At 43.8% G+C, this 26,998-nt stretch overlaps 1 protein-coding gene across 9 annotated transcripts in view; it reads left to right on the top strand.

The window, feature by feature from the left end:
- Window positions 1-26,998, top strand: part of MPP6 (membrane palmitoylated protein 6) — a 251,026-nt gene that overhangs the window by 160,589 nt on the left and 63,439 nt on the right. For all 9 annotated transcript variants that reach the window (XM_030201982.1, XM_030202000.1, XM_030201991.1 and 6 more), the window contains one exon: window positions 19,057-19,188. In XM_030201982.1, coding sequence (XP_030057842.1) covers window positions 19,057-19,188 — 132 coding nt within the window. The remainder of the gene's footprint in view (window positions 1-19,056; window positions 19,189-26,998) is intronic.

The following is a 26,998-nucleotide window of genomic DNA, read 5'->3' on the forward strand; positions in this document are numbered from 1 at the left end:
ATGAGCACAGCCCCCTACCCCACAACCTATTGCATGGCCAGTAAGTCTCATCACTTGCAGAAATTCAGCAGCCATGGCTTGCTCAACCCCTTTCTTGGTGTGAATGGGAATCACCAGAGTCCTATCCTGGGATGTCAGTTCCTGTCTGTGAGAATGAGGGATGACCCACAAGTCCCTTTGAACCGGGAAAAATAGATAATGGGGAAGCAGAAGAGCCCCTGTTATATGATGATGGGGAATTTACAGGCTCTTTAGGTATGGAGGAACTGATGGAAGAGGCTTCCTACCAAAAAATTCTGCAAAAGCTCACTCCTCAAGCTCTTCACAATATACAGGATTTTAATGCCATAATGCAATTCACCTAAGGAAGCCCAACTATTCCCACCCACCTAATGTTTCAAAACCTGTATCTGCAAATAAGGCAGACTCCATTGTCTGTGGCAGCTGTTTCTAAAAGAATTAGATATGAAATACAAAGTGTAAGCAGCACTAAGTTATTTGCAGTCTCATCGCCCTCACTAATTGTGGTATCTGAGGAAGCCCTCAAAAAAATCAAACACTGAAATCCTACAGCTTTGGCCCACCCAGGAAAGATCCCAAGACACAATGGAAAGAATGTTTATCACAGCTCTGTTAAATTTATGCATTACGGTGCATCAGCCCCATATGTATCAACTTGCACTTCTACAACAAATCTAAGAAACAAAAAAAAAAAAAAAAACCAAATCTGAAGCTGGCTCCTCTAATCAAGCAATTCAGGAATGTCAATATCACCTATTTTTTTCTATTTCTGATGCTTTATTTATTTATTTATTTATTTATTTATTTGTTTGTTTCATTTGTATCCCTCATTTTCCCACCTCTGGTACAACTTCAAAAAGACAGCACAAAGGCCTTTCAAGACTGGAGCAAACAAGTTTGCTTTCTTCAGAGACCCAACATGGGTTGCTTGATAAATATTATCGCAATAAAATGTCAAGCCGATAGTGATGCCACACTGGCACCAAAATAGGACATTTTATGGAGAAATCGTTTATCGAGCTGGCATTGTGTTCATTTTCTTGTTTCTGCTCTAACACACATTTCACGAGCTGCAAATTGATTGACCCCTAGCACAGGCACTATGACGCCGAAACACGGCCCGTGTTGAGTCTCTGAATAAAGCAAACTTGTCTGCTTCAGTCTTGAAAGCCCTTTTTGCTGCTTTATGCTGTGTACTTTGACCCCTCTGTTTGACATACAACTTTACATGCAGCCACCATAGTCAGAGGAACAAGAAGAACAGCATGACTTAGAGTATCGGATCTCGGAGAAGATGTACAACAACTTGGACTTCGTCCATATCACACAGCTCCATAGTATAGATATTGTTTCATGTAATGACAGTGTAGTTTGGTCAAACTGTATTAAAATACCTATTATATCTTAATGTACACCACTTCAATAACTTTTGGTCTTGCAGACATTATATAAGAAATTTTAAAAAATCTTTTGCTTGACTAGCCTCCCTATTCCTTATTTCTTTCTGGGTCATGATATTGCATGACCCTCGATTCTGAAATCATCCACACATGTGACAGCACCCTCGGCTTGTTCATGAGGAAAATGGAATTGTTGACCTGTAATGTTGAAGTGATTATATCTGTGAGTGACAAAAAGTAGTAGTATAGGACTAATGTCCAAATACAGGGGCTACAACAATTACAATCACTGGCGACCTAACCACAAAAACAGTGGAGAAAGAAAAGCACAAGGCAGAAAAAACAATTCCACTCAATATATGCTGTGTGGTGGCTCTAGTGAAAAACAAGTCCAACTGACAAAAAAATGCCGAGCACCAAACAATCAAAAAGCAATCAAAACCCATACAAATACATCTTCAAATATTGCAGAACTTACCTTTAGAAGATTGCAGATTTCATCTGGTACTGTACTTCAAACCCAAGAAAAGGGCCCCTGGTTTTGCTAAGAGCTGTGTCAGAGGTAACAGCAAACCAGCAAACAAAACAGAATTGTTAGTCTGGCAGATGTGGTAAGTAAATTAATGAAATACTTCTAAAACAAGAGGATAATGATGTTTCTGGAATTCAATGCAGTCGATTGCAGAACCTGAAGCAGAATAGTTTTACTAGAGGGTTGGTCTTGTCAGAACAATCTGATTTCATTTCTTTAATTAGGTGACCAGAGTTGGATTGAGGGACAGCACTAGATATAATATATTTAGAATTTTTAGCAATGCCCTTGTCACAGTTTCATGAGTGCCCTCGGTGTAGGCTCTAAAGTGATTGACAAACTGTTTGAGTGGAAGGCAAAAATGGGTAGTGGTAAATTGAGTTCATTCTGAAGAAAGGGATGTTACCAGTGGTGTGCCACAAGGAGCAAAATTGTGGAAGGGCTGTTGATGAGGTTTGCTTCTTTGTGGATGATTTGAAAATCCATAATAGGGTAGACAGCCCTGATGGTGTGGATAACATGCCTACTGCTCATGTTTGATCTATTCTTACTGTACACCACCTTGAGTGAATTCCTTCAAAAAGGCGGTAAATAAATCCTAATAAATAAATAAAACATGAGGAGGAATCTAGTGAAACTTGAAGTATGGTTTAGAATTTGATAGCTAAGGGTCATTCATTTGGGCTGCAGTAACCTGGGTTACTGCAAGGGTGGCTTTACTCATACTACCCCTCTCCTCAAGTCGCTTCACTGGCTCCCTATCTGTTTTCGCATCCTGTTCAAACTTCTTCTACTAACCTATAAATGTACTCACTCTGCTGCTCCCTAGTATCTCTCCACACTCGTCCTTCCCTACACCCCTTCCCGTGCACTGCGCTCCATGGATAAATCCTTCTTATCTGCTCCCTTCTCCACTACTGCCAACTCCAGACTTCGCGCTTTCTGTCTCGCTGCACCCTACGCCTGGAATAAACTTCCTGAGCCCCTACGTCTTGCCCCATCCTTGGCCACCTTTAAATCTAGACTGAAAGCCCACCTCTTTAACATTGCTTTTGACTCGTAACCACTTGTAACCACTCGCCTCCACCTACCCTCCTCTCCTCCTTCCTGTACACATTAATTGATTTGATTTGCTTACTTTACTTTTTGTCTATTAGATTGTAAGCTCTTTTAGCAGGGACTGTCTTTCTTCTATGTTTGTGCAGCGCTGCGTACGCCTTGTAGCGCTATAGAAATGCTAAATAGTAGTAGTAGTAGTAGTGATACAGTGGAAGTATATGAGACGTGAAGTACTTCTGTGCATGAAAGAAGAGCAGGACTTTGGGGGGTCATCTTATCTCATGATCTTGAGGTGGTCAAATAGGTAGAAAATGCAACAGCAAAAGCCAGACGGATACTTGGTTGCATAGGAAAAGAAATGGCCAGAAGAAAAAATGGTACCTCTGTATAAATCTGAATCCCCATTTAGAATACTGCTTACAATTCTAGAGCCCGCACTTTCAAAAGAGGTTGGCTACTAAAATAGGCAATAGGGGACAGCCTTGAAGATCACAATATTTATACTTTGAAGAAAGGCAGCAAAGGGGAGGTGTGGTAGACATTTAAATACCTCCATGGCATAAATGTACAGGAGGTAAGTCTCTTTCGTAAGTACATAAGTATTGCCACACTGGGACAGACCAAAGGTCCATCAAGTCCAGCATCCTGTTTCCAACGGTGGTCAATCCAGGTCACAAATACCTGGCAAGATCCCAAAAAAGTTCAATACATTTTATGCTGCTTATCCCAGAAATTAGCAGTGGGTTTTCCCCAAGTCATTTTAATAATGGCCTGTGGACTTTTCCTTTAGGAAGTCGTCCAAACCTTTTTAAACCCCGCTAAGCTACTGCCTTTACCACATTCTCTGGCAATGAATTCCAGAGTTTAATTACATGTTGAGTGAAGAAAAATGTTCTCCAATTCGTTTTAAATTTACTACTTTGTAGCTTCATCGTATGCCCCCTAGTCATAGTATTTTTGGAAAGAGTAAACAAACAATTCACGTCTACCCATTCCACTCCACTCATTATTTTATAGACCTCTGTCATATCTCCCCTCAGCCGTCTTTTCTCCAAGCTGAAGAGCCCTAGACTAGAGAATGACACGGGACCGGGAACCACAGTAACCATGGGGATGGGGACGGGGACAGAGCCCACAGGGACAGGGAACAAACTGTGTCCTCATGTCATTTTCTACTTTGAAGCCAGTTAATGAACTGGACTGTTATTTATGTTTAAGTGATGCTTACAAAGATATTTTGATTTTTTTTTTTTTTTTTTGAAAAACAAGCAAACATACTGGCCACAACTAGCAAAATTTGCATGGGAGATCCTGTACATCCTGCTACCAGCACATCTTCTAAGAAGACAACTTCTATTCCAGGAAGGACTGTGGAAGACAGGAGAGCTAGATTGAAACCTGAGATTGTTGATGATTTCTTATTTATCCACAGATTAAAAAAACATAACAGTGCTTTATAGGGCATATTTTTCCCCTCTAGGGCATATAGAATGGGTTGTATTTTATACCCCTGGACATTTTAACAGTGTGAATTAGGATTCCTTGGTGTAGTAGAAATCACCTACTGTTGGGGTTGAAAGGGTAGAGGGTGGTGGTGGGAAGGAGGGTTATTATAGCTGCTCATTTTTATTATTGTTCTCTGTTTGTAATTTATACGCAACAGTTGCACAGCATAGTATTCCTTTTTATATTTTAATAAAAAAGATTTAAATATAAAATCATAAATGTTCGAGGCTTCTGCAGATGAGGACAGAGCTGACGGGACGGGGACAGGGACAGAACCTGCGGAGATGGGTGGGGACGGAGACAGAACCCACGGGGACGGGGCGGAGACGGAGACAGAACCCACGGGGCGGAGACAGAGACAAACTTTGTCCCCGTGTCATTCTCTACCCTAGACACTTCAGCCTTTCCTCATAGGGAAGTCGTCCCATCCCCTTTATCATTTTCATTGCCCTTCTCTGTACCTTTTCTAATTCCACTATATCTTTTTTGAGATGCGGCGACCAGAACTGAACACAATATTTAAGGTGCGGTCGCACCATGTGATACAAAGGCATTTTAACATCCTCATTTTTGTTTTCCATTCCTTTCCTAATAAAACCAATTGAAAGGAAGCTCTAGAAAGGGGAGGGTGTAGGATGAAGGGGATAGACTCGAGAGTAATCTAAGGAAATGCTTCTTTACGGAAAGGGTGGTGGATGTGTGGAATGGCCTTCCAGTGGAAGTGGTGGAAATAAAGACTATCCCCTCCAAAGGGACACCACCTTGTAGTGGTGGAGGGGCTTCTGTGTTTCAATGACTCAGAGGGCTATGCTGAAGGGTTACCCATATCAGACAGGCCTCTGAGGAGAAACCAGACAAAGAGTGTCCCAAACTAGGGAGAGTGGAAAGATGGTGACCTGAAGCTCGTACGCTCAACGGCCCAGCTGTCCTCTGAAGTTCTGTCTTTGTTTACTTGAAATTTCCTCTCTGCATTTGCAGTTACCTTAACTGAGAGGAAGGGGACAATGGGGAGGGGTCAGCCGCGTTTTGTCCCCTGTGCAGCAAGTGTGGGACTGCTGCGCGACGAACTGCCCACAGATGACTGGGTTGATGAGTCCTTTGATTAGCGCTGGCGAAGGAGCGTCGATGCTCTTGGACCTGGAAACAACTTCATCGCTCCCGAGTCATTTAACTACCATATCCAAAGGAGTGGAGGAGTGAGTTTGGAGTGTATGCTGAAACGGAAGTCGTTTACAGCTGAACCCGTGTCGGCAGTGCCACTCCTAAACCCGTAAGAGCTTTCAGCTTGGAGTTTTTGGCTCCCATGGAGGTTACATTGAATATCATCTGGAAGGTGCTCCAGGACCTAACGGTGGTAGTAAATAATTTTGCTTCAGATATAATCTTATTAGTGAGCCACATGGATAATCGAATCGAATCCTTTGAGAATGAAAAATTGATACAGCAAATGAAGTTCTACAGGAGTAGGAAACAGTTAAGATTTTGAAAATGATAATAGACCAGAAAAATTTGAACAAAATGAATATCTCTATATATAAAAGGCACCTCCAACGTTCGAATGAAGCCTCAAGCCGGAAACTTGAGGCGGGCGAGACATCCGGTTTGGCCATGAGTGTCTGCCTCGCCCTCGCGTCACAACATTATGACGTCGAGGGCGGAGCAAAGACACTCAACGAATCAAGGAAGCCCATTGGTTAATCTCTGTTTCCACTCCCCAACGCAGCCGTCATTCCCATACACTCAAAACAACAAAATCGCCACTGCACCCCCGTCCCCCCGCCCATACTCCCCCTCACCCACCCTCCCTTAGCCGCTCGCTCACCATTCCGCCGCACCCCCCTCTCCTCTTCTGGCCATGCACCAGGACGATTACTAAACATGAGTGGAACTGACCCAATCAACTACAATGTAAGAAAGGAGTCCCATTGGTTAATCTCTATTTCCACTCCCCAACACAGCCGTCATTCCCATACACTCAAAACCAAGCACACCTACAAGCTGCTGATACACATTGTCATTTTCAATCACAACCAAACAAAATCGCCACTGCACTCCGTCCCCCCACCCACACTCCCACTCACCCACCCTCCCGCAGCCGCTCGCTCACTGTTCCGCCGCACCCCCCTCTCCTCTCCGACTCTGGCCATGCAGCAGGACGATTACTACACACGAGTGGAACTGACCCAATCAACTACAATGTAAGCAAGGAGGCCAATCTCTATTTCCACTCCCCAACACAGCCGTCATTCCCATACACTCAAAACCAAGCACACCTACGAGCTGCTGATACACATTGTCATTTTTTTTCCCTTCTTCCATCTGAAACACGTCTAAAGCTGTTTCTACTGGATAAACTGCGCCTTAACAGGTAAAGGACAAAAGGTTTTTCTTTTTGGTTTCTTACTGCACACCTTTTTTTAATTTATTTGAAAGATACTCATCTGTACATATGAATATCATGAAATCTAAACTCAATATCACTCAAACACTTTATCCAGCCGTTGCCTGTCAATGTGTGTCACTGAAAGAGTATGAGGGAGCTCCAGCTGCCTGTGGGTCCGGACAGGACTTAGCTGCTGGACGCCAGAAGCAGAGTCTCCTTAGGTTGACAGCAAATAGCAACCCCCCACCCCCACCAAGCACCTCTGAGGGAGGGAGGAAGGAAGGGGACAGGACCGAGGAGGGGGAGGGACCCTTTGAACTGGTAGGGGGACCCTGGAACTGGGAGGCGGACTATGGAACTGGGAGGGAGGGAGGGAGGGAAGGTGACCCTGGAACTGGGAGGGTGGGGACCCTGAAACTCTGAGGGAGGGTGGGGGGGGACCCTGAAACTGGAAGGGACCCTGGAACTCGGAGGGAGGGGGGGTGACTCTGGAACTCAGAGGGGGGATGACCCTGGAACTCGAAGGGGGGGATGGAGGGGGGACCCTGGAACTGGAACGGAGGAGGGAGGGGGCCCCTGGCACACACTCTGATTCTCACTCACTCTCTCTCTCTCACGGACACACTTGCACCCAGTCTCACTCTCTCTCTGTCACACACACACACACTCGCACATTCACTCTCTCTCACATAGTCAATCTCACACAAACTCGCTCAAACATACACACTCCGACGAAAACCTTGCTAGCGCCCGTTTTTCACTAGTTATTACAGATGATTAACATCGAGATTGTTGTTTTCCCAGAGTTCTGGGTATGACTCCTAAAGTTTTTTCCTCTGAAATGATTCCCCTTAGTATCCTGTGAAACTGGGATTACCTTAATCAGTGGGAATTGGATTAGAGATTCAAGTGTTTGTATTGTTAAATAATTTCTGGTTTTAAAAGAGAAAAAAATGAAATCAGGTGTATTATTTCCACTAATATTGGACAATAAGTATGTTTCCAATGAAATTAATTGACTATACACCGTCTTGGGTTTGAAGAAGCCAACCAGACGATCAATGTGGAATAATGATTCAGATAACTAATAACTGGGGATAATCAGGTTAATACCACGTTTTCTTTGTTTTCTGTTGTTTAATTGATCTCCTTGTCTTGTTTCACTCTCCCTATTTATTTTGTGGTCTAAGAAAGAGAAAGATTGTATATAATCCATTTATCTAGTTGAGATTGTTTTCCTCTAATATTGTATTAATGTACAGTCATCTCTGTATTACTGTTCGCAGGTGACCCTTGTAAATTGAAAAATTATAAATAAATAATTAAAAAAAAAAAAAAAAAGACTGTATCTGCATTCAAGAAAGCAATTGAACAAGCTTGATAGGATCACTAATGGAGAGGAAGGAATAATAGTATGGATGAGCAGACTGGATAGGCTATATGGTCTTTTATCTGTCATCATTATGTAGGTTTTATGCATGTCTCCACCTGCTCAAAAGGAACACTTTTAAGTATTTGAGAAACTGTTATGGGCATTGCTTTTTTGTTTCCTAGGAAAAAAGGTGCCGGTGTCTCTGTAGGGCCAACTTTAGTGGGCAAGGTCACCATTCATGGCTTGGCCCCCACAGTAGCTACACCCCTTTTACCATCCATAGAGCATATAAAAAGCAGCATTGCAAATAATACACCAGTCCCAAGAATACCAGCACATCTTTTATTGGTATAACAGAACAAACAAGAGTTTTTAACCAGAAACTTCATATTAGCAGAATATCTTATCTCAGTCATATATACACAGAACACAGAGCTCACCAAATATAAAATAACCATAAATAAGGAATAAAAATGTGTGCTGAAAAACTGAACTGGAAACCCCAAGAACCCAGAGTCATGGAACACTGAAGAAACAGACAAACAGAACTTCTGTAGATAGGAAGGGTAGGGCACAAACAAAAACAGTACCTAGCTGCTGCTGGTATGGATATGTGGTTCAGTACATCCCATCACAATTGTATGAAGCAGAGAAGGTTATAATCTATACAGAAAAAGCCCAAAGTGGCTAGGCCCCTGTGCACCTGGGCCCAGCTATGGTTACACCACTGCTTCATCCCCCCTCCCCCAACTTCAATAATTAACTCAACAATCAAAATCATCATGCAAACATCTTATAGAAAAAGTAGGTTAAAATATGTGCTGATGTTAGGATCTATTGTTTTGCTTTGACTGTGTGTTCTTTGCTGACGCTGCAGTTGGTTGTTCCAGTGTAACACCTCAAAACTTCCCCCTCCCCCCTACACACATAAAGACAGGAGCTTGGTGGCCCCAGCATTATGTTATTAATGGGAAAATGTGGGATACAAATGTAACAAATAAATATAGTATCCCTTTCTAGGTATCCCCACGTACTGTACCCAACTGTTTTTCATCTCACCCCCTACCATGCATGTAGTTGATTGCCTTCTACTGTTTACTCCACATCATCTGTTTCTCTCCCCCAACAGTATTCTGCTGTTCCCGTACTTTGTCTTCCCTTCCTTCCCCCATCCTCTTTTTCTATTCTTGCTCTGTTTCAATCCCGTACCCTGCACTAGCCTTTATCTGCCCCAAGTATCTGTCTTTTCTCCTTACCCACTCCCTCCCTACATGCCTTCTCTCAATCAGCAAACAGTCCAACAAGATGGCTCTGCACAGCTCCTTTAGAACACCAGCACAAGGTGGCTTCCCAGTACCAGATGGTAGTTGCTGTGGGCAGATTGAAACCACATGGGATCATGCACAAGAGCAGCAGGCTCTCTCTCTCTCTCTCTATATATATACTTTCCACAATGTGATTTTCCGGATTTAATTTGTGATGTGCTATCTCTCACTGTTACCAATAACCTACCCTTCAATTATGGGCTGCTCATGTCTTTGTCAGTGGGCAAACTTACAAAATCAGCAAGGGATCAAATACTTATTTCCACCACTGTATATATAAAGAAAAAGGCAGGTTAGATGCACATGAAACAAATATAGGCCAGCTGAATCAGATGACTATAGGCAGCTCCTCAGAAACAGTTCCAAGTTTGACCACGATAGGAGCAGCAGTGCGTATTAGGTACTATTAGCATGGGAAAAACTCTTCAACCATAGAAGCATGTGCACAGCTTCCTGCATGCTGACTGATGAGAATCCAATCCAAACCAGAGTCCAGTCTGCAGTTTGTACTGCCTTGGGCCTTCTGCAGCTCAGAGGAGGAGCATGATATTTTGATCCCTATTGTGTTTTGTGGTAGTGAGCCCTTGGACCACAGTTGCAGGCCTAACTATGGTAGACAGATCACCTCCAAGGCCAACGAAAAGAGGCAAAAGCAAGGAACTAGTATGGTCGGAACTCTGGAGCTAGGCAAGGCAGGTACTCAGGAACAATGGTTGTTGCAAAGGCCTTGTAAGCAGGGCTGAGCTTCCTTAAGAGTGCTCAGCTCCAGTGATGCCCGGACAGGCCTCTCCCTGACATCCTGCCACCATTACTGATCTGGTGAGCTGCGGCATGAAAAAACGTTGCAGGTTCCCAGGAATTGTCCTCAGGATGAAAACTTTTCCAGGCAATAAGATACTATAACTTGCCTCGTACTCTTCGGAAATCCAATATATCCTGGACATTGTATTCCTTCTCTGGATCTGTTTCAACTGGTAATGGAGTGAGGCAGGCTGTGGCAGTCTTCCTCAATATTACCGGTTTCATGGAAGGTGTTTTGGATTTGCAAGTTAACTGGAAGCTTTAATTGGTATGTAACAGGACCAGTCTGATGGATCTCTGGATATGGCCCGATGAAGCGAGGGGCAAACTGAGTTGAGGGTGTCCTGAGACATAGATTTTGTGTGGAGAGCTATACCAGGTCCCCTGTCTGGAAACGGGGCACTAGGCGTCTTTTCCGATCGGCTTGTTGCTTGGTCCACTGGGTTGCCTGGAGTTAGAGCTCCCGAGTGGTCTGCCAGATCTGGGAAAATGAAGTGACAGCTTCTACAATGGCAGGAACCTCTGGAGCCAATGGCATGGGGACCCGCGGGTGTTGTCCATAGATGATCCAGAAGGGGGAAGTTCCAGTAGACGCTCTTACATGGTTATTATGGCAAAACTCTGCCCATGGTAACAGCTGCGCCCAGTCATCTTGAAGGACAGAAACGTAGGCTCACAGGAAAGCCTTGAGACTTTAATTGGTTCTTTCTCATTGCCTGTTGGACTGTGGATGATACCCTGAAGACATCCAGTTTTACTTGAAAGGAGCAATTAAGATGTCACCAAAATTTGAAGGTGAATTGCACCCCTTGGTCTGATATGATGGATTTGGGCAAGCCTTGCAGCCTGAAGATCTCCTTGAGAAAGAGTTGAGTCAACGTGGGCGCCCTGGGTAACATAGTAACATAGTAGATGACAGCAGAAAAAGACATGCACGGTCCATCCAGTCTGCCCAACAAGATAAACTCATATGTGCTACTTTTTGTGTATACCTGACCTTGATTTCTTTCTGCCATTTTCAGGGCACAGACCGTAGAAATCCGGCAAGAGGCATAAAGTGGACCATTTTTGAGAATCTGTCCACTATCATCCAAATGGTAGTGTGACCGTTAGAGGGGAAAGGTTCTGTAATAAAGTCCATGTCAATGTGTGTCCAAAGTTTTTTAGGGATAGGAAGTGGTTGCAGAAGATCCCAAGGTCGGTCATGTGAGCAATTTTGACAAGTACACACAGAACAAGCTGAGACATTCTTTATGCCTGTCCTGAGAGAGGACCACCAATAAGCGCAGGAAATTAGCTCCATTGTACCTTGTATTCCAGGGTGGCCAGCGATCTTTGGCTCGTGCCCCCAATTGAGGATGTTTTCCCACAGTTGTCTGGGGACGAAAGTCTTCCCTGGAGGTACTGATATGACTGTGGTATTTAGGATGCTTGCTGGATCGATGACATGTTGGAGTTCAGGCTGCTCGTCGCCTGTTTCCATAGATCATGACAATGCATCTGCTTTAGTATTCTCTGCTGGACGAAAGCGTAGTTGGAAGTCAAAATGCGAAAAGAATAAGGACCACCGGGCTTGTTGGGGATTAATCCAGCGGGCCAACAGGTTTTTGTGATCAGTCAACACGATGAAGGGGAACTTGGGCCCCCTCAAGTGAGTGGTGGCTTTCTTCCAGTGCCAACTTTATAGCCAACAGTTCTTGATCACTGGTAGTATAATTTTTTTTGGCCAGAGAGAATTTCCGCAAGAAAAGGGCACAGGGGAGCAGTTTCCCACTGGAATGAGACTGGGATAGGATGGCACTGGTCCCAAATGCAGAAGTATCGACCTCAACATAGAACCTTTTCTTGGGATCAGGATTCTGAAGGATCCGGGGTAGTTGTAAAAGGCCTGCTTAAGCCGATCAAACGCAGCTATGGGTTCTGGTTGCCAATCCTGGGGGTTTTCCTCCTTCTGGGTAAGGGCAGTCAAGGGCGCTGCAATGGTAGAGTAATCCAAGATGAATTGGTAATAAATGGTGAAGCCTAAGAACCTCTGGAGGGCGCGGTAGCCCACAGGCTGGGCCCAATTCAGAATAGCGGATAGCTTGGCTAGGCCCCTGGTCCGAGATGACCCAGGAATGGCAGTTCAGAGCACTCAAAAACACATTTTTCCAATTTGGCATATAGTTGATTTTGTCGTAGATGATGAAGCACCAACTTGACATGCTGTCTATGCTGTTCCAGGGATCGGAAAAAGATCAGGATGTCATCCAGATAAACAAGTACACACTTGTATAACAGTTCCCAAAAGATGTCATTAGTGAAATTCTGGAAGATAGCAAGAGCATTTACAAGGCCAAAGGGTATGACAAGATACTGATGATGCCCGTCCCTAGTGTTGAAGGCAGTTTTCCACTCATCTCCCTCCCTGGTATAGATAATGTTATATGTGCCTCACAGATCTAGTTTGGTGAAGATACAGACTCCCTGGAGTTGGTCGAATAATTCAGAGGTGAGTGGTAGAAGGTACTTATTCTTGATGGTAATAGTGTTTAGACCCCGATAGTCAATACACAGGCGAACCCCCCCTCCCCCCCCCCCAAAAAAAAAGAATCCAGCTCCAGTCGGAGGCTTGGAGGGATGTTTGAACCCCTGTTACAGGTTGTCTTTGATGTAGGCGGACATGCCTTTGGTCTTTGGACGCAAGAAGCTCTTTGAGCAGGGACTGTCTCTCTATGTCAAATGTTCAGCGCTGCGTGCGTCTGGTAGCGCTATATAAATGCTGCTAGTAGTAGTAGTAAACCCTGCCCCCGGGGTGGTATTTCCCACATCTGCATATTCTTGGTAGACCTGGGGTAAGGCTTGCCCGACCTCTAGTGTGTGGATGGCCACCGATTTGGGAAGTGAGATGAAGTCCAAACAACGCCTCCTAAATGATGTACCCCAAGTAATTAACTGGCCTTGTTCCCAATCTATCTGGAGATTGTGTTGTTGCAAACAAAGGAGACCCAGGATGACGGGTTTACGGCTATCCAAAGAACATATAGAGTTATAGCTTTTCTATGTAGTACCCCAATCCAGAGGTGGAGCGGGAGGGTTTTGGCCTCGAGCATCCCCTGGATGACAGAAATTGAGAGAGGGTCTTCAAAATATCCAGTAACTACATATTAGACATTTCCTTAGGTGTAATATTTGGAGATTTAGGAAAATTCAATATTACTACTACTACTAATTATTTCTATAGTGCTACTAGATGTATGCTGCTCTGTACACATTATATGCAGGGACTTTCTGTGTCCCTAGAGGGCTCACAATCTAAGTTTTTGTACCTGGAGCAATGGGGGGGTTAGGTGACTTGCCCAAGGTCACAAGGAGCTGCAGTGGGAATCGAACCCAGGTTGCCAGGATCAAAGCACGCTGCACTAACCATTAGGCCATTCCTCCCTCTAAGATTAGCACTGTGTATAGAGTGTTCCAAAGTTTCATCTTTAAATTTTAATTCAGATATATTTTTAATCATAGTCATTTGAATAGTTTGAGTAGTACTCTTTCTTTTATTTGGTCTCTCGTGTAATTTTAACATAGTTCTGTTCCACCTTAACAGTTCTCTGCTCTTGATTTTGAAGAATCATTAAGTTCACTTGAGATCAAATGAGGATCCCAGAGACTGAATAGCATCCCAGATTGTTTCCAATGAAAAGGTTGTAGGTCTCTGAAGACAGAAAGCTGTTGCCATCGAAGAATATAGCGTTCCTTCTGTCACCAAAGAGGGAGGTATAGTGTGTCTGCACCCTTCAATTCCACACCGGAAACTTGCAACTGAGAGATCTCTCCCGACAGAAAACTTTCTATTGACACTGCAGCCCAGATACCCTTTCCTGCTGCAGCCCCAACTGCACTCACTCCCTCCTGCAGGGGAGGATGCTCCCATGGACTCTTGGTCTTAGAGCAGTATCTGTTGAGTGGCTTGTTGAATGATGGGGCTCCAAGAGGTCTGACCCAAAGGAAGATGCAGAGTCTCTTGGCAGCGGCATCTGTGCTGGGACTTCCACATTGGCCTGCACCAGGACTGCTGAGCAAGTGAAATAAGGATCCATAGGACCGCTAGTAACTGGCAACACAGAGGCAGGAAGGGGAATTCTCTTCTGTGACCGTTCGGAAACAACAATGTGCTCAGAAAGGTTGGATCTCCCTGCGGTAAGGTTTTTTAAGGGCTATTTTAGGAGCACTCATCTTTACTTTTTCTGAGCTTAATTTATTAATATATATAAAAAATGTATTTAAAGAAGATACAATTTTTGTCTGTGTGTTGTTTTGTATTTTCTTTTTTTTTTTTTTTACTTTAAATTTTTATTGATTGTTTGAAATATTTTACAACCTTTGAACACATTTTGAAACAATTGAGTAGACAGTCCCTCTAGTATTCTCCACTATATATAGTTCCATTTCTTTACATCTTTCCAGTATATTGGCTGTTATACTGACTTATTTTATCAACATTAACATATCTTATTATTTTCACTTCATTCTCTTATTGTTTTCCCCACCTTCCATGTTCCACTCTATATTATTCCCACCTTTGTTTTACTCCTTCCCTACCACAGGTGGTGGAATCAACATTACCCCCTCCCCTCCCTCAACCTTCCCCCCCCCCTCTCCTGCATTCCATTTTTCCTGAGTTAATCCCTCCCCACCCCCTTCCTACCTATCCCCTTCCCTGGAATATATCCTTGCCCTCCTATAATCCCTCAATCATTTGTTGAAGTCTTGCCCATCCCCTTTTACGTCGAAGATCTCCCTCCCTTCTGTATACAGTTAGACGCTCCATATGCCACAAAAGTCTCATCTTAATCTTCCAATCCTCAATTTTTGGGGAGTCTACTGATTTCCAGCAGCGATCGAGGAGGCTCTTGGCTGCTGCTAACCCCCACCACATCAATTTGCTCTCCTCCCACACTTCTCTCTCATTATACATTCCCAATAAACACTGTCATGGCCCACACACCAAGGATACTCCCGTAGTTCGGGCCAGCGCTCTCATCACTGCCTCCCAGAATGGTACCACCCCCCCTCCCCCCCATGTCCACCACACATGAAAAAATGTGCCTGTCTGGTTTTTACATCTCCAACACACGTCTGATGCTCCTGGGTACATCTTTTTTAGCCTCTCTGGAGTATAGTACCATCTTGTATGTACCTTGTACGCATTTTCCTGCATTAACGCACAGACCGAGGCTTTTTGTTTTGTATTTTCTTAACAAAATATCGGCATAGATTTTGTTGGCTTGATTACAAATGCATAATATGAAGTTTGAGGAGACTTTGTGGTAGGTTGCCTTTTCCTCAGTTACACGAAGAAGAAAACTCATCACTGGAGTGAGTAACCATGGTTTTCAGGGGTCACAACGCTGTTGGGTTTTCAAGATTTCTATAATAAATATGCATGAATCTATTTGCATACAATGGATGCAGTACATGTAAATCAATCTCATGCATATTCATTGTGGAAATCTTGAAACCTTGACTGGGTTGTGGCTGTCAAGGATCGTAATTGTCCACCCCTGTGTTAGCCAGTCAGAAGGTTAAATTGATAGGTGTTGGTTTTCTTTCAGCCTAGACAATAGTACAGCTTAATGGAATTACTGTTAAGACATCCTTGGTTTGCCTATATGTATGTGTAAAAGTGTAAATATATGCGACTACTTTATAGCATCAAAGGCATTGTTAAAGTAACATTTTTGAAAAAGTCTTTTATTGTTTTTGTTATAACCACATGGTTTTGTGAAGTTTGAACGTTGAAGAGTGGCATTCACATAAAACATTCAGTAATGGCACTGGGTGTGATGTGTTGGCAAGGAGGACCTTTGTATTGATCAGCAGCCTGAAATACTGAGCTATGCCTTGAATGATACCAGCCCACCTTTTTTAAATGTATATATGTATTTATTATGACATTTCTACCCGCATTTTCCCAAGAAAGTTCAGGTTCAATGCGGCTTACATAACAAATTAAGAAGAAGCATTACAAGACAATATTAATACAACTATAAAAAATTTAGTTCATCTCACTTTGTTTTAATACATTACGGGCCCCTTTTACAAAGTGGCGGTAAGCCCAATGTGAGCTTACCGCCTGCTAAAAAGGAAGTACCGCTGGGCTACCGCAACAGTCCAGTGGTAGCTCCCATCTCCAGTGCACGTCCTATCTGGCACTACAAAAATATTTTTATTTTGTAGTGCCGGTGTGTATCCATTGGTAATCTGTTACTGCTGGGTTAACGCGGGAGTCCTTACTGTCACCTCAATGGGTGGTGGTAAGTGCTCTTGCTCCTCCCTGCCTCCCCTGAAATGGCCGTGCGACAAGTGCTTCTCTTGCCGCATGGTCATTTCCTGAAAAAAAAGACCTACCTTTTACCCACTGCTGTAAAAGGGGGCCTCTGTACGCATCAAAAAAAAAACCCGTGCCAATGCCCCTTTTGCCGCAGCTTGGTAAAAGGAGCCCTAAGCTTTTTTTAATTAGTGGCTCACATAGCAATTTGGGTTAGGGCAGGATTAATGTTTCTCAAAAATTAGCCCTTGATTTTAGCTCTGATTTGGAAGGTTGGTATGGGGATAATTCTATATAATAGGTGCCAACATTTATGCACCAATTTCACATGTAAATGTTTAGAATTCTGGCATATGAGTGCATAAATGCAAAAATCCACCTGTGCTATTCTATATATATGCACATATCTTATATAATGTCTGTTTTACAGGTAGGCATATACAGTGGTGGAAATAAGTATTTGATCCCTTGCTGATTTTGTAAGTTTGCCCACTGACAAAGACATGAGCAGCCCATAATTGAAGGGTAGGTTATTGGTAACAGTGAGAGATAGCACATCACAAATTAAATCCGGAAAATCACATTGTGGAAAGTATATGAATTTATTTGCATTCTGCAGAGGGAAATAAGTATTTGATCCCCCACCAACCAGTAAGAGATCTGGCCCCTACAGACCAGGTAGATGCTCCAAATCAACTCGTTACCTGCATGACAGACAGCTGTCGGCAATGGTCACCTGTATGAAAGACACCTGTCCACAGACTCAGTGAATCAGTCAGACTCTAACCTCTACAAAATGGCCAAGAGCAAGGAGCTGTCTAAGGATGTCAGGGACAAGATCATACACCTGCACAAGGCTGGAATGGGCTACAAAACCATCAGTAAGACGCTGGGCGAGAAGGAGACAACTGTTGGTGCCATAGTAAGAAAATGGAAGAAGTACAAAATGACTGTCAATCGACAAAGATCTGGGGCTCCACGCAAAATCTCACCTCGTGGGGTATCCTTGATCATGAGGAAGGTTAGAAATCAGCCTACAACTACAAGGGGGGAACTTGTCAATGATCTCAAGGCAGCTGGGACCACTGTCACCACGAAAACCATTGGTAACACATTACGACATAACGGATTGCAATCCTGCAGTGCCCGCAAGGTCCCCCTGCTCCGGAAGGCACATGTGACGGCCCGTCTGAAGTTTGCCAGTGAACACCTGGATGATGCCGAGAGTGATTGGGAGAAGGTGCTGTGGTCAGATGAGACAAAAATTGAGCTCTTTGGCATGAACTCAACTCGCCGTGTTTGGAGGAAGAGAAATGCTGCCTATGACCCAAAGAACACCGTCCCCACTGTCAAGCATGGAGGTGGAAATGTTATGTTTTGGGGGTGTTTCTCTGCTAAGGGCACAGGACTACTTCACCGCATCAATGGGAGAATGGATGGGGCCATGTACCGTACAATTCTGAGTGACAACCTCCTTCCCTCCGCCAGGGCCTTAAAAATGGGTCGTGGCTGGGTCTTCCAGCACGACAATGACCCAAAACATACAGCCAAGGCAACAAAGGAGTGGCTCAGGAAGAAACACATTAGGGTCATGGAGTGGCCTAGTCAGTCACCAGACCTTAATCCCATTGAAAACTTATGGAGGGAGCTGAAGCTGCGAGTTGCCAAGCGACAGCCCAGAACTCTTAATGATTTAGAGATGATCTGCAAAGAGGAGTGGACCAAAATTCCTCCTGACATGTGTGCAAACCTCATCATCAACTACAGAAGACGTCTGACCGCTGTGCTTGCCAACAAGGGTTTTGCCACCAAGTATTAGGTCTTGTTTGCCAGAGGGATCAAATACTTATTTCCCTCTGCAGAATGCAAATAAATTCATATACTTTCCACAATGTGATTTTCCGGATTTAATTTGTGATGTGCTATCTCTCACTGTTACCAATAACCTACCCTTCAATTATGGGCTGCTCATGTCTTTGTCAGTGGGCAAACTTACAAAATCAGCAAGGGATCAAATACTTATTTCCACCACTGTATGTGGGTGGGATGCTCATTGACCATGCGTAATTTATAGAATACTGTGTTTTGCACTTATCTCTAGTATTTAGGCACAGCCATTTACACAAGCTCTATAGCTGACATAAGCATTTGCTAACCACATTCGTACCTGCATGTCTTGTTAGCTGGTATCCTATATGGGGAAGGTGTCTACTTTCTATTTGTAGAATAGGTGCCCTCTTATAGAATTGTCCTCTGTGCTACTAAGACTAATATCCACATTCCTTTTAATATTTTTTCCTCTGTAGTGCTCAGTGCTTTAACAGCTTTTGCATTCTATAATTTGTTTTAGGTATTTGTAAAGTGTCTTTTTGATTATGACCCATACAATGACAACCTGATTCCATGCAAGGAAGCAGGATTGAAATTTCAGAAAGGAGAAGTTCTTCAAATCGTTAATAGAGAAGATCCAAACTGGTGGCAGGTGTGTATGAATCAACAATTTTTCATTTTAAAGAGCATGTTGAAGTAAGAACATGAATCACTTTTACATTTTATAGGGTTAGACCTCCTGCCCTGCCTCTGGCTTGCTTCACTTTCTTTAGTTTGGAAGGGCTTTAGATTTTATTTTTTCCTTGGTCTTGTCTAACCTCTAGTACTTCTGTGGACCACAGTTATGTCTATTACTTTGATAAGGGTAAGGGAACCGCAGAAGCGGAGGACTGTGATCCACTACGTGTAGAGAAGCGAATCAGAGGAGTAGTGAGACCAGCAGGAAACCTTCAGGAACAACAGGACGACTAAGTAATAGAAAGAAAATATGTGTTATCAAATATGTTCTGTCCAATATGTAATGTCATTATTCATTGTTATTTTATTATCCCTTGTTTTATTATTCAGTATTTATGTTTCATTTACGTTTTTTATTTATTTAGGCCCCTGAAGCAGGCATCTAGCCGAAACACGGTGCCGTGTCGGGCATTGTCAATAAATTTTTTTTCTATTACTTAGTCGTCCTGTTGTTCCTGAAGGTTTCCTGCTGGTCTCACTACTCCTCTGTTTCGTATAACTTTGATAAGCACATTCTTTGATTTGAATCCTTTTTATGCCTGTCTTCAAAATTCATAGGTTGCCTGATTAAACATTTGGTTTATAGTTTATTATAAATTTGATATGCCACCAATTCATTCTGCTTATGAGAAAATCCAATTAATTCTGCAGGATACAATGAGACTGAAGGTGGTACAGCTTTCTGTGGCATTTCCCTCCTCATACTGCTTTGTGCCCGCTATTGATGAGTTAGGCTATTCCACCATATATGCAATAATTTTCCTTATCTCCACAATTTCTCCAGCATTTATAACTCACATTTGGATATATTTTATGCAGTGGATCTAGTGTATACTACCATCTTATACCCATTTTCCAGCAATGGCATGTGTGTATACTAAAAAAAATGATTTATCAATTTGTAGTAAAGATAAACCTACGGAGATCAAATTTCATAATTTTGCTTCCACTGACTCACTAAGTGGCTGCCACAAATCATCTTCCCAATCCAGTATTGCTTTTTTTCCTAATCCAATAACTCCCAAATTTTATAAATAGTGCCTTAAGTTGTGCTTGATAATTTGGCCACATGGCCAAATTGTGCGCACAACTTAATTGATTAACAAGCCAGTCAGCACTGATAATTGGTACTTAACCAATTAGCGTCACTAATGGTCTTTAATTAGAATTTACATGCACAACGTTCTAGTCGAATTCCATAATGTGGTGAACATAAATTCTAATATGTACAGCTGAAGAGGGGGGCATGGGCATTTAAAAAAACTTTGTGCACTATTATGGAATACACCCGATCTGTGCCTAAGTTAGGTGCAGTTATTTAGGCCTAGTTTTAGGTGGCCTAAATGGGTGCGCTTAAATTTTAGTTGCAAGAATGAAACATGCACATATTCTATAAAGTATGCCTAACTTTAGGTGTAGTTTATAGAATCGCGCTAAGCGCATGGTTTTTTGGCACTTATTTTTCAGGGGCCATTTATAGAATATGGCCCTAAGTGTTTACCCTTTACATTAGGCCTGGGACCCAGCATTTTTAAAAATCCCCCCTTTCTGCCTGCCTTCATTATTTTTTCAGAGGGCATTAGATCTTTCTGTAGAACTCCACATTTTGGCAGCTCCCACAAAATGTTATAGTTGCAGGTAAGGATGGTAATCTCTGTCTTCCAATTGAAAAATTTTCTACACCACCCTAAAGGTGTGCAGCCTACCCTGATGAATCTGCTGCCTTTAAACTGTAACCCACTATCCACCCACTCTCTAAACACTCTTTGCCTCTTGCCCTGAGGAAAGTTTATATTGTTCTGTATTGGAACAACCCGGAAAACCTTTGTTCCCCAAAAGTACATGATTAGTTTTCCACATATCCCCAGTTACTCATAGAGGAGCTATGCCTTCTAGAGATCCTTGTTCCCAATCTCTACCACATCCCTTCTTTAAGAGGACCCTCCCCTCTTGTGTCCTGCTGTATCACCACCCATTGTTTTGGGAATTTCATATACAATTCTAATCCTTACCCCTAAACATCACTTTTCTCTGCAGCCCCCAGATGAATTCAAAAATCCAACATTTGATTTGGCACTACAGTTAAAGTCTGGAACAAACACACAAACTTTGGGAGAACCATTATTTTTATAGCTGCATAGCCAAGCCATAAGATTTGTATTTTAGCCCACTAACCCAGTTCCTTAGATATTTCTTCTAACAATAGGATAACATTTATTTTATACAGCAGTTCCATGTAACAAATGTGTCCTTTTCCCGATGAAAGGGAAAAAGCACTTTCACAAACCACTTCCCATTGCTTGGTCTACATGGCATTTAAAGTTTGTGATTGTAGTCATTTTTGCCTTAAATCCTGATACTCTTCCCAAAGCTCTTCAAGTCCTCTATCACTGCCAGTAAAGAGGTGTGCAGGTCAGCCAATGTAAACAAAATAGCATCTGTAAACAATAAGGTGATGTACTCCTTGTCCCCTAAATACCCCCATGGGAATGAACTCTGGGTTAGAGGTTCTAGTGCTAGAACAGTAAGGGGGGTACTGGACATCCCTATCATATGCCTCATAGCAGCAGGTTACATTGGAATAGCCTCCTTACCCTCACTGAAGGCTCCTTATGTAGCTCTCAAATCATTGCATCAACCTAGGCCCCAGCCCAAATTTCTCCAAGTTATTAAACATGTAAAGCCAAAGCACTCTGTCAAATGCTTTCCTCACATCCACATCTATGCATTAGATTTGGAAGTCCTCTGATGTTAGCAGAGGCCAAGCCTTCTAGTACAAAACAAGCCTGATCAGGATGGATCAATCGGGGCAGCAAATGTAATATCTGGCTGGCCAAGACTCATGTGAATAGCTTAAAGTCTATTCGTAGGAGAGAAATAAATCTGTAGGACGCACAAACTGTGGGATCTTTACCCTTTTTGGAAGAATCGTGATCCAAACTAACTTTATAGACCCTGGGAGCTATAGAGCTAGCAAATAGTCCTTAAACTTCTTGTAGAATTTTGCTACAAAGCCATCTACTCCTGGTGCTTTTCCAACTGTAAGATCTTTGACTGTCCAAAGAATTTCTGCAAACTGAATGGGGCTGATAGTTTGTAATTCTCCTTTTCTCTGAGCCCACAAAAGATCTATGCCCCATAGAAAATTCTCAGTCTCCTCCTCAGTAGAGGGCTGTTCAGGTATCGATAACTCTCTGTAAAACTCTACAACCTGTCCCCAATGCATTTCCCTAATTCCTTATTCGTTTGCATGAATGGGCAGACTGGATAGACCATATGGTATTTATCTGCCTTCAGTTTTTTCTGTGTTTCTATGTGATTTCTAAAATCCCATAGCTTTAATTTTTAGACTAGCAGTCTAGACTAGGGGTCTCAACCCTGTTCTTGGGACACACCGAGCCAGTCTGGCTTTCAAGATATCCATAATGAATATGCATAAGAGAAATGTGCATGCACTACCTCAATTGTATGCAAATCTATCTTGTGCATAGTCCTTGTGAGTATCCTGAAAACCTGATTGCCTGGTGTGTCATGAGGACTGCGTTGAGAACCCCTGGTCTAGATCTTCTGTTCCCTTCCTCAAAATGTTGCTGTTGCAGTTGATTCAATTTATGATTATTCTTCATTTGAAGGGCATGCAGTTTCCCTCTAATATTTTTCCTGACCCTATCTCCTGTTCCAGTTCCACAGTTTTCTTTCATAGATGCTCCTCTTCCTCAGTCTTCCCATTCCTTTTCTGGGCTGCTGTTGATATTAATTTTCCCCTAATTACCACCTTCAAGCATGCCAAAAAAGCCAACGAATGCTAGGAATTATTAGGAAAGGGATGCAAAATAAGACCAAGAATATTACAATGCCTCTGTATCGCTCCGTGGTGTGACCTCACCTTGAATATTGCATTCAATTCTGGTCGCTGTATCGCAAAAAAGATATAACGGAATTAGAAAAGGTTCAAAGAAGAGCGACCAAAATGATAAAGGGGATGGAACTCTTCCCATATGAGGAAAGGGTAAAGAGGTTATGGCTCTTCAGCTTGGAAAAGAGATGGCTGAGGGGGGAATATGATCTAGGTCTATAAAATCCTGAGTGGTGTAGAACGAGTAAAAGTGAATCGATTTTTCACTCTTTCAAAAAGTACAAAGACTAAGGGACAATTACGTGGAAATACCTTTAAAACAAATAAGAGGAAATATTGTTTTGTGCAAAGAATAGTTAAGCTCTGGAACTCTTTGCCGGAGGATGTGGTAACTGCGGTTAACATATCTTGGTTTTAAAAAGGTTTGGACAAGTTTCTGAAGGTAAAGTCCATAGTCTGCTATTGAGATAGGCATGGGGGAAGCCACTGCTTGCCCTGGGTTTGGTAGAATGAAATGTTGTTTGGGTTTCTGCCAGCTACTTGTGACCTGGATTGGCCACTGCTGGAAGCAGGATATTGGGCTAGATGGACCATTGGTCTGACCCAGTATGGCTATTCTTACGTTCCTGTGTGTCATTAAACTCCAGATATTCCTTTATATCCCTTTCTGTTTGAAGCACTATTTGAGAATCCTCTAGTCTCTAGTGTTGTCCTCCCCCTCTTCCTGTTCACCTTCCCACTCCAACCAAACTGGAGTATGGTCAGACCAGGTGATAACTATCTATTTTCACTTTCCTGTGTTACTAGCTACCATTTCCTCCACTAACAGTGAGTCAACTTGCAAATCACACCATTTTCTATAACTTCATTATAGAATTTCCCTTGATCAAAGTTTGGTGTATACAACAACTTGTTGTCCCTCGTCTCGCGGGTGCGAGCGTCCCAGCAGATCACAGCTCAGCAGATGTTGAGACTGCTGGGCCACATGGCCTCCACAGTTCATGTGACTCCCATGGCCCGCCTTCACATGAGATCTGCTCAATGGATCCTAGCTTTCCAGTGGTTTCAGGCTGCTGGGGATCTAGAAGACGTGATCCACCTGTCCACGAGTTTTCTCAGATCCCTGTATTGGTGGACGATTTGGTCCAATTTGATTCTGGGACGTCCTTTCCAAATTCCTCAGCCACAAAAAGTGCTGACTACGGATGCGTCTCTCCTGGGGTGGGGAGCTCATGTCGATGGGCTTCACACCCAGGGAAGCTGGTCCCTCCAGGAACGCGATCTGCAGATCAATCTTCTGGAATTGCGAGCGGTCTGGAACGCTCTGAAGGCTTTCAGAGATTGGCTGTCCCACCAAATTATCCAAATTCAGACGGACAACCAGGTTGCCATGTATTACATCAACAAGCAGGGGGGCACCGGATCTCGCCCCCTGTGTCAGGAAGCCGTCAGCATGTGGCTCTGGGCTCGCCATCACGGCATGGTGCTCCAAGCCACATATCTGGCAGGCGTAAACAACAGTCTGGCCGACAGACTGAGCAGGATTATGCAACCTCACGAGTGGTCGCTCAATTCCCGAGTAGTGCGACAAATCTTCCAGGTGTGGGGCACCCCCTTGGTAGATCTCTTTGCATCTCGAGCCAACCACAAAGTCCCTCAGTTCTGTTCCAGGCTTCAGGCCCACGGCAGACTGGCATCGGATGCCTTCCTCCTGGACTGGGGGGAAGGTCTGCTGTATGCTTATCCTCCCATACCTCTGGTGGGGAAGACTTTGTTGAAACTCAAGCAAGACCGAGGCACCATGATTCTGATTGCTCCTTTTTGGCCCCGTCAGATCTGGTTCCCTCTTCTTCTGGAGTTGTCCTCCGAAGAACCGTGGAGATTGGAGTGTTTTCCGACCCTTATCACACAGGACGAAGGGGCGCTTCTGCATCCCAACCTCCGGTCCCTGGCTCTCACGGCCTGGATGTTGAGAGCGTAGACTTTGCCTCTTTGGGTCTGTCAGAGGGTGTCTCCCGCATCTTGCTTGCTTCCAGGAAAGATTCCACTAAGAGGAGTTACTTCTTTCTATGGAGGAGATTTGCCGTCTGGTGTGACAGCAAGGCCCTAGATCCTCGCTCTTGTCCTACACAGACCCTGCTTGAATACCTTCTGCACTTGTCTGAGTCCGGTCTCAAGACCAACTCTGTAAGGGTTCACCTTAGTGCAATCAGTGCATACCATTACCGTGTGGAAGGTAAGCCGATCTCAGGACAGCCTTTAGTTGTTCGCTTCATGAGAGGTTTGCTTTTGTCAAAGCCCCCTGTCAAACCTCCTACAGTGTCATGGGATCTCAATGTCGTTCTCACCCAGCTGATGAAACCTCCTTTTGAGCCACTGAACTCCTGCCATCTGAAGTACTTGACCTGGAAGGTCATTTTCTTGGTGGCAGTTACTTCAGCTCGTAGAGTCAATGAGCTTCAGGCCCTGGTAGCCCAGACCCCTTACACCAAATTTCATCATAACAGAGTAGTCCTCCGCACTCACCCTAAGTTCTTGCCAAAGGTTGTGTCGGAGTTCCATCTGAACCTGTCAATTGTCTTGCCAACATTTTTTCCCCGTCCTCATTCCTGCCCTGCTGAACGTCAGCTGCACACTTTGGACTGCAAAAGAGCATTGGCCTTCTATCTGGAGTGGACACAGCCCAACAGACAGTCCGCCCAATTGTTTGTTTCTTTTGATCCCAACAGGAGGGGAGTGGCTGTGGGGAAACGCACCATATCCAGTTGGCTAGCAGATTGCATTTCCTTCACTTACGCCCAGGCTGGGCTGGCTCTTGAGGGTCATGTCACGGCTCATAATGTTAGAGCCATGGCAGCGTCGGTAGCCCACTTGAAGTCAGCCACTATTGAAGAGATTTGCAAAGCTGCGACGTGGTCATCTGTCCACACATTCTCATCTCATTACTGCCTGCAGCAGGATACCCGACGCGACAGTCGGTTCGGGCAGTCAGTACTTCAGAATCTGTTCGGGGTTTAGAATCCAACTCCACCCCCTAGGCCCATGTTTATTCTGTTCCAGGCTACACTCTCAGTTAATTGGATAAGTTGTTAGGTCAATCTCAGTTATGTCCTCGCCGTTGCGAGGCCCAATTGACCATGTTTGTTGTTTTGAGTGAGCCTGGGGGCTAGGGATACCCCATCAGTGAGAACAAGCAGCCTGCTTGTCCTCGGAGAAAGCGAATGCTACATACCTGTAGAAGGTATTCTCCGAGGACAGCAGGCTGATTGTTCTCACAAACCCGCCCGCCTCCCCTTTGGAGTTGTGTCTTCCCTTGTCTTTGTCTTGCTACATACGGGACTGACGAACACGAGCCGGTTCGGGCGGGAAGACGGCCGCGCATGCGCGGTGCGCATGGGCGCGCGAGGACTAGCAAAGGCCTTTGCTAGTGAAGTTTCCGATTGGAGGGACTGCCGTGGACGTCACCCATCAGTGAGAACAATCAGCCTGCTGTCCTCGGAGAATACCTTCTACAGGTATGTAGCATTCGCTTGATATCAAGATCCAAATGATAACCAAACTGCAGCTTCCTTGTCATCAACAGTGTATGAATCCAGAAAATGATGGGTTATGACCATCTACCAGCAGGTGGAGATAGAGATATACTAACTGACCAGAAGTCTCAACATCCTATAAGACAGAGTTCAGTTACTCTATCTGCAGCAGACGGTGGACAGTCTCATCAGTTTCCAGTTCTTCAGCTCTGGCTCCAGTTTTAAAATAGTAATTCAGTTGAACCTGAGGGTGTAAGGCTGTTGACTGGTGCCTTCTGAGGTACACCTGGTGGTGCCAGGGCCCTTTCACCCTTCCCCTTCCTTGCCGCTGCATT

This window comes from Microcaecilia unicolor, chromosome 1, assembly GCF_901765095.1.
Source record: "Microcaecilia unicolor chromosome 1, aMicUni1.1, whole genome shotgun sequence".
Classification (NCBI taxonomy): Eukaryota; Metazoa; Chordata; class Amphibia; order Gymnophiona; family Siphonopidae; genus Microcaecilia; species Microcaecilia unicolor.